The 18,765-nt window shown below is 37.3% G+C and overlaps 1 protein-coding gene across 1 annotated transcript in view; it reads left to right on the top strand.

Moving 5' to 3' along the window:
- The first annotated feature begins 519 nt into the window (after window positions 1-519).
- The window catches only part of LOC122244363 (serine/threonine-protein kinase Kist), a 30,160-nt gene continuing 11,914 nt past the window's right edge, over window positions 520-18,765 (top strand). The window contains exons 1-5 of the mRNA XM_086537092.1: window positions 520-748; window positions 3,695-3,855; window positions 4,797-4,942; window positions 6,424-6,571; window positions 10,108-10,262. Of these exons, the coding sequence (XP_086393218.1) occupies window positions 3,752-3,855; window positions 4,797-4,942; window positions 6,424-6,571; window positions 10,108-10,262 (553 nt within the window). The 5' untranslated portion in view covers window positions 520-748; window positions 3,695-3,751. The remainder of the gene's footprint in view (window positions 749-3,694; window positions 3,856-4,796; window positions 4,943-6,423; window positions 6,572-10,107; window positions 10,263-18,765) is intronic.

Genomic DNA, 18,765 nt, shown 5'->3' with positions numbered 1-18,765 from the left:
TATATAAGATACATACACATTGAATCAAAACCAAAATCAAAATACATGAATACAATGGATAGCAGCACACACAAACATTAAAGATAATGAAATTGCAGGCTTGGCAGCGAAAAGCTCACAACCATAACCCAGGATAAAAACACCTCATAAAAATAAAAATAAAAATTGAAAAGAACAAACCGTACAATCCTCAAAAAACTGCCTTAAGGATATGGTCCAGAGCAAAAAAAAACTAAGTCTGACATGAATCAAAACTAAACACATAAGACTAAAACAATGATTAGAGACTGAAAACTGGTGCCACTAGGAAGAAGAAAACGGATCACTCAACATTCCAATATACAAGATTCAGTTCATAGAGAGTCAAAGTGTTAGGTGCCTTAACCCATTGGTCGCGGTATTGAAAAAAGGTCTGTGCAGTAGGATGGCTGTTTTACATGTCTGGCATGGTGCCATCTGCGTCTATGACCAACTCTGCCTTTGCACCAAATCATGCCATCCGCTGCTAATGGGTTAATTAAGAATGAATGAATGTTTATAATTCTTACATGTCTCTATTAATTACAGGAGCCAACCATTTGCCAATTAAGAAGTGCTTCATTGGAAGGCTTAGGAAGGTCTTCCTACAAAGATCAAAACTAATAGACATCATATAAATCACAAGAACAAAAGAAAAACCCAAGTATATTTGAGCCGAGGGATACAGACGTCAAAGGTCTCAAAACCAATAAAAAGAAATTTATAACAGGTGAGGCAGACACAGTAACGAAAATAAATTTTACAGAAAAACACTGACACATTATTTGATTACAGATCCAGTTTTCTTATTGTTATTAGGGGTATGGGGAGAAGCAGAAGAAAATGATAAGAATTAAATGAAATGTTGATGAATTTTTGTAAAATGTAAGATTTAAGTCAATTGCAAGATTCATCACATCACCAACAAATAAAAGGTAATGTTCAAGTTCAAGACGCAGCTCTCTAGCCACTCATATTATGATTAGTATTGTAAACTCAATTGTCTTTTAAGTTCTATTTTCAAAATTAAATTCCTGCTTTTCTGGTTTATGAACAGTTTGGTAAAAAAAAATTAGAAAAGGTAAGCTAAGTTAAGTTTGGTTCACTTTCAGTTCCAAAAGTTTTTTGGCAATGGAAAGACAATAAAGATAATCATGATTTTTCAGTATCTAAAATCCTCTATAACATGTTAATTGGCAATTTGTGCCAGAAATTTTGTATATGGAAACACTTCTAAAATTGCCTATTATAGTCATCTACTAATAGATATGTATTTCTATCTTATTTAGATGGTTTTGGTGGTCTTTAGCTTTGCAACCCATTCATTAAGCTAACCTAATCTCTTAACCTTACCAAGCTAAACCATATCCCGTAGAATCTGGTAGGAACTAAGTTAGACTAATTCTTCATTCGATGATAAACCAAACCAGATCAAAAAAATGTTAAGGATGCGCCTGCACATCCTACCTGACAAGGCTCCAGAAAATGTCAACATACTTTTGTCACATGTATTCTGACTAGACAAGATAGAGCTTGTCTGTCATCATATAAGGAACCAGTCTAGGCTTAATATTGTGAAAATATACGTGATATGGGTTTGTTATCCTTTTCTGGAGCATGAAGTGCAGAGGCTGTGCAGAAACTGTGCCATTATCTTTTTGTACTTCAGGTTGTATGGTACCCATTACAGAGCACAGCAAATTTAAAGTTATCTTGTATTGAACACAGCTAATTAATCGAGAAAGAACATTATAAAAACAACTGAGAGTGTCATCTAAAGTTTTACCCCAAACCAAGCCAAGCCTAACCTAACCTTACTAAACTCTAAACCCAACTTATTCAGAACTATGAAATTCTGTTAGTAACAGCCTTTTGGGTTATAGGTATCATATAGGCTACTATAAAAAGGCTCATTTTTTGTCATGTAGGTCATTATGAATTACTGAATACTGATTATATTAAGTTTTAAATGCTACTTGCAACTGGGTCTTGTACACACAGAAATATGTATCCATAGCACACAGGAAACATCACAATGCTATACAAATTAGTTGCATTATATGGGTATTTCAAAACAAATAGATATTTACAAAAGTGGTATTATTATTTTTTTTTTTTTACCTTTTAAATATTCCAGGAAATAGATAATTGATATTGGTAATTCTTGTCCTTTTATATTTATTTCCCTTAACTGTAAAGAAAATTTGGAGAACTGTTATATTGTTGTATCAGAATGTCTGTAAAAACTACACAAAATTATTATTTAGTGAAAATATCTATTCTAATATTTTAAGAGTTATTATTTTCCATGCATTTCTTGCCTGTATGTCAAGATCTTAGAAAAATGTGCATATTTAAAATCATCTTACCTTACAGTTATAAAAGTATGATTATTGAACAATAGATTGGGAAAATATACCATAACTTAATGTAAGGAAATAGTGTGGTTATACTGTTAATTTAGTTATTATATTCATGCCTTTTAAAGACAACAACTTGTATATCAGGTAGATATGCTTTAGACAGACCTGGTTGAGTATAGCTCGGGTTAAGAAACAAAAAGAAAAGTTGTTTGTCAAACTAAAGTAGGCTACATGGAAGAATTAGAATATGAATGACAATGACTTGGTCCTGTGTGATGTTCTCAGAGACTACAAGCCTTTTAGGACACTATCAGTAGTCCAGTTATTTCCTTTTCTTCTCTCTTTTTCTTCTTCTATTTTTTTCTTTCTTTTGCACTATACATGAGTTTGTTTTTTTCAGTATTTTTTTTATACTAGCATCAAATAACTGTCAGAGAATTTGGGTTATTATTTTCATTCTCCCAGTTTTCTGCAGAGAACTCATGTCTTTACTGGACTAGGTGTCTTTATTGGTATATATCTACCCCATGTTAATTAGTAATCAGATAGTAGATGACCTCATATACCATTAGTGGCTCAAGTGATAGCTGTAGCTTTCATATCTATCAGCATTTCAGCAAAGGCTGACAAACCTCAACCATGTATACTCAGGCAAGATATAGCTTGCAGATATTGCAGGTATTTTATTTTCAAAATTAAGGAATCAGTACAAGGTCTGTATTGGCAGAATTTGTGTGGCAGAGTTTTCTTTTGGCTTTGGTGTAGTGCTATAGGCATGGAATGATAGTGTTATTATTAATAGTTACCCCTTTTTATGCATAATATATATAGTAATAACTTGTGAATAATCTCTGCATTTGAATTTAAAGTTTATCCTAGAAAATAAAATTTTGATGGAGAAGTGACATAATGGCACAGATATTTTACTCCTTAACCCATCCCCGACGGGGGAATTCTAGCCTTGAATGTCCAAATGCCGGGGCGTTCGAATTATTAGGCCTAAATCAATTGAATGGCTGGCACAATACTGTGCCGCCCGGCCACTGGGCTTTTGAATGCGCGGTACACATGCTGTACCACCCGTCCAGAGAGGGTTAATGACAGAAAATATTGTATTTTGCACAGCCGGCACACCAGGTGATTGTACATGTAGCAGCTGGCCATCGCCTCAGTGGACAAATAGCCCATGACATTAAACCTGTGCATTTCAAAATACCTCAGTGTTCTGTCTACGCGGAGCCTAAATCACCCCATTGTTCTCAGTTCATATTCATGCATTCGGGGTACTCATCAAGAACTATTTTCTCTTTCAGGGAATCCTAAGCAACTCCCTTATATGCCAAGTAGTTCCTTCTGGTGATGCGTACGAGATGACTTCAAGTAGGAACAACCACTTTGAGGAGCTTCCCCTGGAGCAGGAGCTTATTGCGCCCTTTGGAGTATTCAGAATTAGGGGTGGCATTGCTTTTGGCAGGTAGATATTATTTTTTCACCTAAGGTTATGAGGATGTGTCTGCTTACCCAATGGCACAGTGAAATGATCAGAGCGCACTTGCCACTTTACCCGAGTTATATCAAGATTGCCCACACAATATGATCATTTGAAGTGCAGGGACAATGTTCTTCGCCCTTGTCTTTGATCCCAGACAAGTTGTTTATTGTTTTTCATATATATATAAAAAAAAAGGTAGGAAATAGCGAATTTGGGCTGACTTTGGAATGCTGTAACCTCAAGAACTAGTCCTGTAAGAGCTATAAAACTCTAAATAGTGTGTGCCTCTATTGTTAATGATGGGTTTAGGTGCCATCATGACTTTGGGTCCACCTTTGCATGTATAGAAGCCATGTGACGTTGCTAGCTTAACATGAAGATATGAATATATGATTTAAATTTCATATCCATTGAAATTGAGATTCTTACTCTTTCTGAAATAGCACATTTTTTATATATTTGTGATTACAATTTTGGTATTTCATATTGTTACAAAGAATGAAGGCACTGTTCAGTTAGATTTATCTTTTATTGATAGACATTGTAATTATAGTTTATATATAATCAGAGTAACTGTGTGTTATGCTACAGGTGATGTTTGATTGTAAAAAATAATGGTTAACTTGTTCATTGACCCATTCTGTGCCAGTAAAAACATTGTAACACCTTTCTGTTCCTTTGAATTACCACATGAATCAAAACATATATGTGTGTGTAAATAGATAGATAAATAAATATATATATATATATATATATATATATAAATATATAAATATATATAAATATATATATGTATGATAGTATGAAAAACATAATAAATCTGACTTGTGAAACCGATATTGTTAAGGTATTCAAACAAAAACTCATCTGAGTTACCAGTTAAAGCACACATGTTTGCATTCATTGGATTGACACTCTCTCAGGTGCTGTGAGGTTTATGAGGGTGAAGACTGTGTATCAGGGGGTCCTGTGGCTCTCAAGGTATTCAGACGGCACCAAGACTACCAGGGGGCACTGCAGCGAGAGCTCATCTTCTTGCGTGCCCTTGCTACTCCAGATGCCCCAGTTGGTATGATATTAAAAGAAGCTGTTTCTCTATTCCTTTATGTAGATTTGATATTTGGTTTTGTTTATCTGTATCATTAGTAATTTTCTAAATTTTGATGTTGTGTTAGGGTTGTTTTTTCTGGTAAAGACGGGGCAGTTTTAGCTCCAACTAGTCTAAGTGCCGAGGTATTTCAAATATGTAGGCCTAACACCATGGCCGACCACTGTGCACCTGATCATACAGCATGCCGGCCATACAAGAAGCCATGACGTGATATCATATCATCTGACATTTTTCCACAGCTGACTTTTTGTGCGATCAGGCTTGTAGTGTATTTGCTAGGTGTAATGTCCTGGCAAAACTGCCCTATTGTTGATGGGGGATATCAGTTTTTAACCCATTTATGCTGGTTGACTTCCTATCATGTTCAGGGGTTTTGGCTCAGATGCTGGAGACGAGATATTTAGTCAAGGCCAGCGCACCAGGTGAGCGATTGTACAGCACTCGCTCATGGCTATTGTGCCCGAGAATCCCGAGGCGTTAGGCTTATCCGTTTGAATACCCCGGCATTCCGACCATTTAGAGCCGAAATAGCCCCGGCGTGAATGGGTTAAATCCACTGATTTAATTTTTTGGATCAATAATTTAAGCCAAGATTATTTTTCACAACAGTGTTCAAATCAAAGGTATTGGCAATGGGTGCATAATGGTTTTAATCAACCAAAATATGGAAGATCAATTAATTTAAAGTTTCTATCTTCTATTTGAAACATTTGGACCATAAGAAGAGTATCCCCCCAGAGTAGGAAACCCGGATTCTTCAATTGCCCAAACATTTTTATCCTTTTTGTTGGTTATGCATGCATCTCTAATGTGTATGGTTAAAGGTTAAACAAAGAAATTGGCAAAAATCTTCAGCAAAATGAATGATTTTGTTCTCATGAACACAAAATTTTCTGTCAAATACATTAACTCTAGGGCTCAGTGACGTCTCTGCTGTCCAGAAGCTAGATTAGTACTGAGAGATTCAGATCCACAGGGCTGTACACTGGCACATGCAGGACATCCAAACATATGTCCAAGTTGAAGTAATGGTAGCCATTAGCCAGTGGGCATTGGCTGCTTGATAGGTTCAAACATGTTTAACCAATTAAGATATGTGATATGATTTTTAAATATTCAAACATGTAAAGAGTATAAGAAGCTTTATATTCACATATCTGTATTCATTGTTTTGTTTTTTCTTTATTATAATTTTAGAAGAAAAAAATTAGTTCTGAAAAGTCTTTATTTTTAAAAAATCTGCTGTTTTTCAAGTAGAAATTCTCAAGTAGATATTCTTTTAGAATAGTTATCAAACTCCAGTACATGTCCTAGCTTTCTGCAAGTATCAGTACCAAACAAAAAAGAAACTAAATCCAGAACAGCCTATATGTTACCAAAGTTATATAAGGCACTATATATCCTGAAAAAAGGTAAAAAAAAAAAAAAAAAACTTCCAGTGCAGCACATGGGAGAGTTGGAGTGGCAAGGGCGAGACATCTTGGTCCAAGAGCTCTTGAAGTTCACTGCACGAGATATTCTGCTGTATCACGATGACCTTCCTTGCTCCCCGTGGCTGGTGACAACGCTTGCTGCCCACATCATGAGGTTGGTTTCCAGATGTGTCCAAGGCTGCATCTTTCTTCATGGTGTTTATTTATTTTAATGAGAATTTAGAAGTACATAAATAAGCAGGTGCATGAGTACATGTACTGGAACATACATATACACAAGCCATGCAGACACACAAAAAAATGTGCATACATACATGCACTTATGCACACATACACATGTTAACATGTAAATCTGTATATGCTAACATACACGTGCTCAAATACATATCCTCACATTCACGTGCATACATTCATGTGCACACATTCACACACACATTCACACGCACATTCACACACGCACACATTCACACACGCACACATTCACGCACACACACATTCACACACGCACACATTCACACACGCACACATTCACACACGCACACATTCACACACGCACACATTCACACACGCACACATTCACACACGCACACATTCACACACGCACACATTCACACACGCACACATTCACACACGCACACATTCACACACGCACACATTCACACACGCACACATTCACACACGCACACATTCACACACGCACACACACACACACGCACACATTCACACACGCACACATTCACACACGCACACATTCACACACGCACACATTCACACACGCACACATTCACACACGCACACATTCACACACGCACACATTCACACACACACACATTCACACACGCACACATTCACACACGCACACATTCACACACGCACACATTCACACACACACACACACACACACACACACACACACACACACACACACACACACACACACACACACACACACACACACACACACACATGTGAGGTCAGCAATGAATTGTATACAATCATGTTTTTATTATTATCATTATTATTTCTTTACTTTTTATAATACCTCTCCCACTTTCATATCATGAGGGTATGATTCACTCATTGCACTTAATATTGGCTCTTGATTTTCCTATTTAATTTATTTTATATCACATGATTAAATTAATCAGAAGATTACTAAATATGGGTTTATTGCTGAATAGAAAACATTATACAAAATTGAAATTATTATATCTAGTGTTTATATACCTCATAAATATCTTTTGACAAAGACTTTAGCTCACATATGCAAAGAAAAAAAATATTATGAGAGATGTGCAATATTTTGAATTAACTTCTCTTAGTTTTAATATGATTTGGGAAAGAAATATAAATGCATTGTACAGCATCAGGCAAACTTCTCAAAGGATTTAGAAAAAGAACGCATTATGAAATATAAATAGCATTATGAAAAAATGTTAAAGCTATCGATTTCTTTTTTTCTTGCATGTCCATGTCTTCATATTATGATTATCTAAAGGAACTCTTTATTATGTGCAGGTGGAGACACTTCAGTTCTTATTCACAAAGCTTTGGCATTGATTTAAGATCTTTAATTCCCCAGAAAGGAATATTCATGTAAAGTCCTTGGTTGTAAAAGTATCAGGAACATTGAAAAGTTGTGATCATTATTTAAAAATGGGAAGAATATCAATAGAGGGCTGAATTAGCTTGAGTAATTTTGATGTATTTTGATGCATATACTATACTTCCTACACTGGACATCTTTAGCTCAAAATGCTCATTTTGTTATTGATAGGTAATACTTATATATCATGGCTGATGCAGTATATGCAGTAATACTGAATGAATTATCAAAGATAAGAATTGTATGGGGAGTATATATAAAGAGCTATGGAAGTCTTAGCTATAGGGGAAATGTATGCAAGAGATTGAGGATTACAAATATGATATTTTGATGAAGTAACCCCATTATGGTTCTGTGGGTTGAGTATATATGAAGTGATTGATATATTAAAATCTTTAAAATCATAATCAGCATGTACTTAAGTAACTGACAGATATTATTGAAATATGTTATTTATATGAATTACTACTGATTAAAACTTTCACATGATAAAAAGACATATGAAACTAAATACTTAAAACCAGTTGAAATGGATCTCTGGACCTGCTATTTTCTCCATGCTTTTGACCCTCCCCTCTCGGTAGCTAATGGAGTAATGTTGTGAGCCCAGTCATGGGTCATGAGGTCCGCGATGTCCACATAGCTGCTCAACATGGGGGGGGACTCTTGGGGGCTCTCAGCTTCCCCTCTAACTCTTAGAAATTGAGCATGGTGAGTGAGCAACGTTATTCTGTTAGTGTGGTTGATAGGAGACACAAATCCAAAGGATTCGAAGAAAGCCTTTGTGTGGGAAGGAATACATAATGAATAGATTGGCAGAGGGAAATGCTATTCTTTGGTGGTGGTTTGTATAGATGCTGATAATGTACACCATCAGGTCTCTTTTTGATGTCTTATCACATGTAGTAGATCTCAAGGAGACAAACTGTATGTCTAATTCTTACATAAAATTCTCATGTCAAATTATGTCAAATTCTAGTGGATAACTTTGATGGCTTGAGTAATTAAGTTACCAAAGGGGCTTGCACATTGCTATTTGCCATTAATTTTTCTTTTTTAGATCACAGTCATTCATCACATATCATGGTCCATCATCAGGGAATTTAACAAGTAGATAGCTTATTTGTAAACTTATTGTGTAATTTTTATATTCTTCAGTTATTTTCCATTATGTTTATGATATAGGTTTAGTCATGAATACATGAAGGTTAAAAATTAAGGCATTATCATTATTACTTTTTCACTTTTGTGTAATGATTGTATCTTAACTGAGTATGATTAGATTAAATTGACAGGTTTTAACTTTAAGCTGTTGTTAAAAATAATTGTTAATTGTTGTTAATAACTTGTATTGGATCTGCCTCTTTTCTCTTTCTCTATCAATGATATTTCACTTAAAGTCATTACAAAAACTAATAATACTGATAGACGCTAAAGATAAAGTATCTATATATTTTCACACAGTATGATGTTCCTGTAGTACATGTTCCATTGTACAATAAGAGAAGTTGAAATATGAATCTTTTTTTACCTGTTGTGAATTTCTTCCATTCTGCACCAAAGGAAAACAGTTGAAATGCTTAACTTTTTTCATTTGTAATTGAGAAAAGGAGTAGCATATTCTTCCTTCTAGTGGCAGTATTTTTTTCTTAAGCAAAATGGAACAAGTAAATAACTAAGGAAATTACTAGATCTTCTCAGCTGCAGCCAGAGAGTAGATACTATGCTGGATTTATTTTTTTATGTATAGTGTACAGGATATTTTCTTTTACTATTATTTTTATTATTATAATTGTTATTATTATTATTATTATTATTATTATTATTATTATTATTATTATTATTACTACTACTATTATTACTACTACTACTATTATTATAATTATTATAGGTATTATCAGTAATAGTATTTGTTCTCATACTAGTAGCAATAGCAATAGTGATAGTATTAGCCATAGCAGTTTTGGTAGTAATAGCACCAACAATTGTAGTAAAAGTGGTAATTTCAGTAGTTCCATTAGTGATAGGAGATTTGATATAGATTATAATTAGAGATAGAAGATTATTTATTGTATTTCTTCCAGAGGATTAATCCATTTACACGACAATGGGGTGGTTCACGCAGACCTCAAGCCGCCAAACATCATGTGGAGTGCGCAGATGTGTGGCTTCAAGCTCATCGATTTCGGCGTGAGCTTTACAACGAAAGAGAAATTCACACATGCTGTGCAGAGTAAAGGTGAGGAGAATGGTGTTGTTGATGTTCTTGAATTGTGAGTGTTGGTACATCATCCTCAAACGATTTTCTAGGATGTGTGTTTTATCTCTAAGGGAATTTTCTGTCTTTCTGTAGTGTAAGGATTATTTTAGGAAAACCTTATAGTCCAAGCCTTTATGGTTTTGGCTAATTACTAATTCTGTTTATGCTATATAATTCACCTCGCATTCATTGAATCTCTTGCTCCTGTTGGGATAATTCACTTTAAACAGTTATTAGAAAGTTATGTTATGATAGAATATCAGTTTTTGTTACATTTTGGAGCAAAAATTTTCTATGGTGTCAGAAGGGACAATTTTGTTATACCATTTGATTCTAGATGGTTGAACTTCAAATGATGTCACTATATATCATTGGAATGAATCATGTCTTTTGATAGGAATCTAGGTCATCAGCCACTCATAAGACATCGTCGATGCAAATCACGGAGACAGAGATTGAATGATTTTTTTATAATTCAGTGTATAGCTTATTTTGGATAAAAGGCACATTAGTAACAATGTATTGATGCTGGAACTTGCACTGTCCACTATGTTTTATTTTGTTTTTACACACAGATGGCTCCACAATCCTTAGTTACTGAGGAGTAGGTTATTAGGCCTAAGTGACCTTACCTGTTTACCTTACTTAAATTTTCAGGAAAGAAGGTTTATATCTATTCCTATCATTAATACCTTTGTTAATGCCTTTATTATTATTTTTATTATTTTATTATTATTATTATTATTATTATTGTTATTATTATTATTAATAATAATAATATTATTGTAGCAGTATATTTCATGACTGAGTGATATAACATGATGATGGTATTTTAAGCTAAGATAGCATGGGTGATTTTGTTTGTTTGTTGAGTAGGTCCATTTAGTTTATTAGAGGACACAGGTATATGGAAAACAATACAGTAATTCACTTTGGGTAAAATACTAGTGAAAGATCCTCAGCAAAACAGCTGAGAGATTATAGGAAAACATACAATTAGGCCAAAGGTCTGTTTTTTGGTGTACAGTACAAGATACTGAAATATGATCTTACCAAACTAATTCCTTTTAGCAATAGGAGTAATACATTATCATAACTTAACCCATTGATTTGATGTCAAGGCTGGCATCAGCGTAAACGCAGATGGCATGATAGGGATAACGAGGGGTGTGTGCGTGCGTGCGTGCTTGCATTCTCTTTCACTCTCTCCCTCTCTTTCTCTCTCTCTCTTTCTCCCCCTCCCTCTCTCTCTCTCTTCCCCCCTTCTCTTTCTCCATCTTCCCTCCCTCTCCTCTCAAATTTTTTCTTATTGACCACAACAACCATTTATTTACTCGATTGTAGGATCTACACAAAATTTCTCCAATGAGGAGGGAGAAGACGAGTTTGAAGACTGTCCCTCTATCCAGAGAGAATTTGTGGGAAAACCATACTTCATCTGGGGATTCATCCAATGATGAATTAGACTATGTGCAGCTGCACAATAACAGCATATGTTCCGACGAGCCCTTGTCTGAATACGTCTACAGGTTCAGAGAACGGAATTCCCCAGGTAGCCCTGGATTCAGGTGGCGAAAGTAGGAAAATGTACCAAGGAAATTCGGCCTGACAGCAACACCAGGCTTGAAAGTAAATCTCAGCCTGTCGAACTCGCCACACAAGTTCTTGAAGGTTTTTTTTACCAAGGAGATTATGAACGTCATAGTGAAAGAAACCAACAAGTAAGTTGCCATCCCCTTTATTTTAAAAATTATGAAAAAATCAACATTAACCCAAATACTCCGGGTGGCATGAAGTCAAGACGGCACCTTCCTGGCCGGTTGTCATGTAAGGTGATGGCACCTTTTCCTTCCTCAGATTCCGGGCGTCATGCAAGGTGACGATCTTGAGTGTTTTTTCGTATTTTCTCGGGACTCTCCCCTCCTTCACTAATGAAGTCAGATAAGACACTGACAGTGCTTGGTCTGTGTTCTGGCTCCCCCCATCCACATCCCCCCACCCCACCCCCCCACCTTCTTCTGGAAACGAGGCCTGATGATATAATACAAATGAGGTCAGCTAGAAAGGCGGTGTTGACGAGTTGATCTATAAACTTACGTAATGATTCAAATCATTCTCAGCAAGACCTATAATTATTCTTTCGCGTTTTACATTTGTTCGTAATTTTTGTACAAAAGTCTACGGCTTTCGTCTTCACGTTTCAATTACGTTTTATTTTTATTTATTTTTTTCCTGTTTTGGAGAATCCAATATAATGAGACTCTATATTGTCTTATAAAGATAATTATAAAAAAATTATGAAGTCTATTATGCAAGACGTATAGATGAACAATGTTACTAAGTCATTTTTGCCATCTTCACAAACGAAGTCATCTACGAAGGTGACGGAGATTCGTTCTCGGGGGACCCCTCATTGCTCCTCCCCCATAACTATCATTCTTCTGGAAACGAGGCCGGATGCAGTTATACAAACGAGGCCGGCTAAAAAAATGACAGTGACGAGGTTACCTATGACATTAGCTTTTGACTAAAATCACTCTTAGCCTGACCTCTGTTGTTTCAACATGCCACGCCTTCTTTCCGCTACACGCGCACGAGCTTCTTGCTATTCTGCCAGCCGACCATCTGGCCGCAGAAGCGATTTGTTACCACGGACTGCCTCGAGGGGAGCCCACGCCCGTGAGGGATTCGTCTCTTTCACAGACGTGGGTGAGCCTCAACCTTCGACCTCTTACGAACCCGTCATCAATCCTACACCTTCCGTTCCCTTGGTCGGAGATTCCGACTGGCAGGACGAGGACGAGGTATATGATCCCGACTACTTCGACGACGGGGACGATGGAGAAGACACGGACACGGTCCTGGACCTCGACGAAGTCACCCTTGACTACGTTTCGGCCCACGTTACTTCCATCGACTCCGACGAGCCTTTGTCGGAGGTCGCCGCCCGCAACGCCCCTGGATCGAAAGGATGTAAAGGGTGATTCAAGGAGGAGAACGTACCGCGTCGCCATGAATTCTGCGGTACGCCCGGGCTTCAGGATGGACTCGGCCTTGAGGAGGACTCAACGCTGAAGGAAATCTTGGACTGCTTTTCCCCTCCTGACCTGTGGCAGACTTTGATGACCGAGAGTAATTTGTATGCTGAACAGCACCCGCCAACCCATTCATTGCATATGATGCCCTGGGAAAACACTTTTGTAGAGGAGCTGCAGAAGTATATCGGTCTGCGTCTTCTGATGGGGGTACAGCCTCGACCAACATACAGATTTTATTGGTCTGAGAATCCACTTGTCCATAGTAACGTCTTCCGGCAAACTATGACAAGGGATCGTTACGATCTGCTGACGGCTAACCTCCATTTCAGCAACAATGAAGATCCTGCAGCAACAGACGATAGACTATGGAAGCTTAGGCCTGTTATCGACAGTCTACAGAGGAATTTCAAGGAGGTCTTCACTCCTGAAAAGAATATTGCTGTAGACGAGTCGCTGTGGGCCTACCGAGGACGTCACCACGCTGTGCAATACAACCCGTCGAAAAGAGCAAGGTTTGGTATGAAGGTGTATAAACTTTGTTCCAGTGATGGGAAGGCAGCTGGTTACACTTCAGCGTTCAAGGTCTACATGGGCCAAGACAGAAGCGACGTCCCCGCAAGCATGAAGGCTGTAGTTGATTTGATGCATGGAGCAGAACTCTTCGAAAAGGGGTACCAGTTATACCACGATAACTGGTACTCATCACTGACCCTATTTCATTACCTGCAATCGAGGAAAACTCACGCTGTCGGTACGGTAAGGCTCAACCGTAAGTTTATGCCGAAGGACCTCTCAGTGAAGAAGAAAGGGGACACAGACGTCAGGACATCGTGAGCTGGGATGATGGTCATGTCGTGGTTCGATAAGAAACGGGTAAACATCTTGTCAACTATGCACAGGGGCGATGAGATAGTCGACCTCCCACTGAATAGAAGAGGCGAGGTGAGAAGAAAACCCGAGTGTGTTGTGGACTACAACAATGGGATGAAAGGTGTCGACAAAAGTGATCAGTTCGCGCAGTCATATCCAGCAGCGAGGAAAACAAACAAATGGTATGTAAAGTTGTTTTACAACCTGCTGGATATGACAATCATCAACGCCCACGCAGTACACAGGTGGCTGGGAGGTAAGATGACTCGGCTGGAGTTCCGCCTGCAGCTCATCGCCAAGTTATTGGAAAGGCCAACGGGGATGAGAAGGCGAAGGAGCATCACGCCTCACCGTGAAACACCTGCAAGATCTCTCCCATCAGCTTCCCAGCCCCACGCAAATCCGACAAAGCACACCCTTGAAATGAACGACGATGGCAAGTACCGGCGTTGCAGACACTGCTGTCGAGCAAAGGGAAAACGGTCTATGTCACGCTATATATGTCGGCTTTGTGACTTAGCACTATGTGCTATGTGCTTCAGCCAATATCATGATAAGTAACTGAATAAATCATATATATAAATTGTACATAACCAATCTATATCATTTGTATGTATTGCTTTACATATTCTCTTTATAAAAAATAAACATTTGATGTAAAACTTCATGTTTCTGTAAACCTTACCTCGCATACTCATCAAAGAAAAAAATGAAAGTTATTATCATTGAATATGATAAAAAAAACACAATTCCAAAGCTGGTTATTCCCCTATAATACCTCATATGGAGAGTATGGAGAAAGGACAATATAAAAAAAAAGTAAAAAGGATGAGAAATTGAATACATTTTCCAATATAAGGTCACAAAAAGTGATTTATTCTCAATTTCATACATAAAACTTTCATCAATTTTAGTAAAAACAAGAAGCATTGGAGTAATCCCGCACTGTGTACGTGCAGCGCGAACCCCACCGCGCCTGATAAGACCCTGGCGCACGAGTTTAGGCCTACGTGGTAGCCTCCCGGAAATGATACTCAGGCCAGGGATCGCCGACCCGGAGGATTTGGGTTAACTGAATACAGTGTCATGCTATAAAATTCTATTGAATGTTTACCATTCATTATAGGTACGCTGAATCCCATCCAGGGTTTGTAAGAGGCCATGAAAGGAAATAGGTACCTGTCCCTCTTCTTGAAATCCAGGTATGGATTTCACTTCAACTTATGATGGGGATATCACCAAAACCACGCCAGGCCCAACATTGGTCAAAGGATGAACTGCATGACAGTCTGTTTTTCTATAAACACATGCCTTGAGATTGATATGATCAAATTTCTAGCTGTCTTCATTTTAGTAGTGAGGATGCCAGAGATGAAAATAATAGGCTGTGGAAGCTCAGCCGCATTGTCGAGCTTCTGCAGCAAAAATTCAGAGAGGTTTATGTTCCACCACAGTGGATAACGATGGATGAGAGTCTCTGGAAATTCAGAGATAGGCTAAACTTTGTAACGTACAACCCTACCAAAAGGGCCCGGTTTGGCTTGAAAATTTATAAACTGAGTGTATCCTCAGGTCTTACTTGTGGATACACATGTAATTTCAAATTTTACACAGGCCAGGACAGGGGAGCTTTACCAGCGCCACACAAGGCCGTCGCCAACCTTATGGAGTTGGCGCAAGTACTTGACAACTGGTACAGCTCCCCTACCCTCTTCCTCTGGCTACAGGCATGCAAAACAAATGCCTATGGTACAGTCAGATCAAATTGGAAGTTTATGCCCAAAGACTTTCAGGACAGGATAAGACTAAATCAAATGGAAAGATGGAGCACAGCAACTGAAATGCTTGTACTTGAAGTGGATTGATAAAAAAAAACACTGTCTTCTCGACCATGCATACATTGGGAATGATTGAAACGGAGAGGGTAAATAGGAAGGGTGAGAAGGTGATCAAACCCCAGGCCGTAATTGACTATAACGAGGGTATGAAGGGAGTCAATGTTGGTGATCAATTGGCTTCCTCATACCCTGCTGTGAGAAGGAGCATAAAGTGGTACAAGAAAGTGTTCATGTACCTGTTTGATATGGCGCTGATCAACTCTTTCCTCATATATAAACAGGTTGGAGGAAGCATAGGACAACATCTGATCTTCAGGTAGGAGGTTGTAAGAGGCCTCTTGTCTGAGTACTTACCGCAGGCGCCAAAGTATAGTGGCAGAGGAAGGTCAGCCATAACAAACCCTGCACTCCACCTCCAAGGAAGAAATCCTCATGCTATTATAGAGATCGAAGGAAAAAGTTATAAAAGGTGCCATGTGAGCTATACACATGGCAAACGAAAAATGATGAAAGCTGAGTACAAAGTCTGCAAAGTAGCACTTTGCGTCTTTAGTTGCTTCGAAGATTATCATAATAAGGTACATTATTGAGCTTGTATATATTGTATATATTTGTTTACATGCAAATACATTTATTTGTTTCACTCTCTTTTTTATTGGCCACATCCATCACAAAAGTTTATAGAATACTCAATGAGATTGGTAAAATGAAACTAACTGATTCTCCAGCTATTTTTTATCGTTTCTAAAAAAAAAAAAAAATGATCCAAGTCCTTCTTTTCCTTTGCTATCGAATAATGTTACGTAGATTCATAGGTATATGTATACCATAAAGAGCTAATATAAAGAGTTACGAATCATTTTATTACATTATCAAACTGCTTGTGTCTTCAAAAGACTTCCTATACGAGTCTATGATATTGGAAAAAAAAGTTATTTTCAAGCCTCTCCAGTTTTCCAACAAAAGGGGAAACCGATGTCAAACTGCCTCGAGCATGGCCTCCCACACTGCCCGAGCTTAATGTAAATACGGCTACGGACATCCAGGCCATATATGATAATACCGCCATAAGCCTTTATACACTAATTTTGAAACCGCAACCAATGGGGTTAAGGATAATTGACTTGTTTTTTTCTATAAAAGGAAAAATGCAATTTGAAAGTGATCCAACCCATCAAAAGCATCCATCGTAGAAGGGTTAACAAAGAAGAACACTAAAACAAGAAGAAATAACATTATTTACATTAGACAGGTTTACTTGAGACCAGGGCTTGTATTTATGAAAATTCTCAGAGTTGTTAGAACTCCTTAGAATATCCTATTATCACTCCGAACTTGAATGAATTTTCCTAAAAATGCCCTGTTTCTCCTAAAATCACTCTTAGCAGAAAAAAGAGTTAGGAGAGCTGGCAAAGTGTCCTAAGGCCAGTCAGGAGTTCCTAAGTACCCAAGATAGCAGCCAAACAGTGCATTTGCACTTACCAGTTAGAACATTTTTGCAGTTGATCTTAGGAATATGATGATGATGAATTCATAAAGAGATATGCTTTTTGCGACCAATCATTCTGTATTATTTTTTTTAATTAGGAAAAATGTATATAAAGTACAACTGCAATATTTTTATACAAATGGAACTATGTAAAATGTGTAAATACAGTGAAAGGAAGTCATCCTTCATGTGGGAACCAATCTGATGGTGTGAAATGATGTCATCTGATGTGAATGGGTTGAATAACTTATATTTATATTTTCGTATTCATGGGGGTAAGGTTTTATAGGCCTATACAAAATTATTTGAAGGAAATTTTTTTCTGATTAATTTATGACAATGCTTCTTTCTACACTATCCTCTAGTATTTTTCTTGATTATTCAGTGATTTATGGTGTAGGTATAAGAGGACCTAGTCATGACCAGTTAAAATCCTGCAAAATTGAACAGCTGTCAAACATAAACAGCTGCCAAATACTACCGGATATGTAACTTCATGATTTACCTTTGTTTAATTTTGTATTTTTACCATTAAATCTTTTTGATTTGTTATATGGTGAATTCAATGACATGAATCAAGACAATGTTGGAATAAGGAAAGGAAAAATCATACTTGAAATGCATATATTTACTAATCAATTAGTTGGCTGTTTGCTTCTGATAGTAAGAATTTTCTTTGACATAAGATATTCCCTTGGGGATTTCTTTAACTTTTTTGAGAGAAAAGTTAGGATATTGCCTGAGACTCTTTATAAACACCAGCTCAGGTCTGACTGAAGGGATCCTTCATGAGGTCATTAACCTCTCTGCGATGGGCATTTTCGTGAGATGACTTTAATGTTGTGTTTCCTTTTGTTGAAATTACAAACTATTTATTCCTTCAGTTATGATGATCTATTATACCAAATGCTATCACTTTGCTAGTGTATCATGAATAGACACACATATCAAACCCTAAGTCTAGAAAATAATAGATAATGCACATATCTCCAGATGCCCAGCACAGGATGAACATCTTAAGATGTGGCCTGTTTTGGATATGTTATTTATGGGGCAGTTGATGAAATAATTATGTGAACTTTCAATTCACTAAAATTATCATCATCATCATCATTACTATTATTATCATTATTAACCCATTGCATATGGGGCACATAACGACCTAACTGGTCGTCAGGGTAGGTCTACAAGACTAGCATCACCAGCTAAAAAATAGAGGAATAGGGAAAGGGTCTTCTCCACCCTCT

Source organism: Penaeus japonicus, unplaced genomic scaffold, assembly GCF_977035675.1.
Source record: "Penaeus japonicus unplaced genomic scaffold, GWHDUDI00000001_assembly GWHDUDI00000001, whole genome shotgun sequence".
NCBI lineage: Eukaryota > Metazoa > Arthropoda > Malacostraca > Decapoda > Penaeidae > Penaeus > Penaeus japonicus.
Note: the sequence above shows the minus strand (reverse complement) of the source record. Positions and strands in the feature narration are given on the sequence as shown.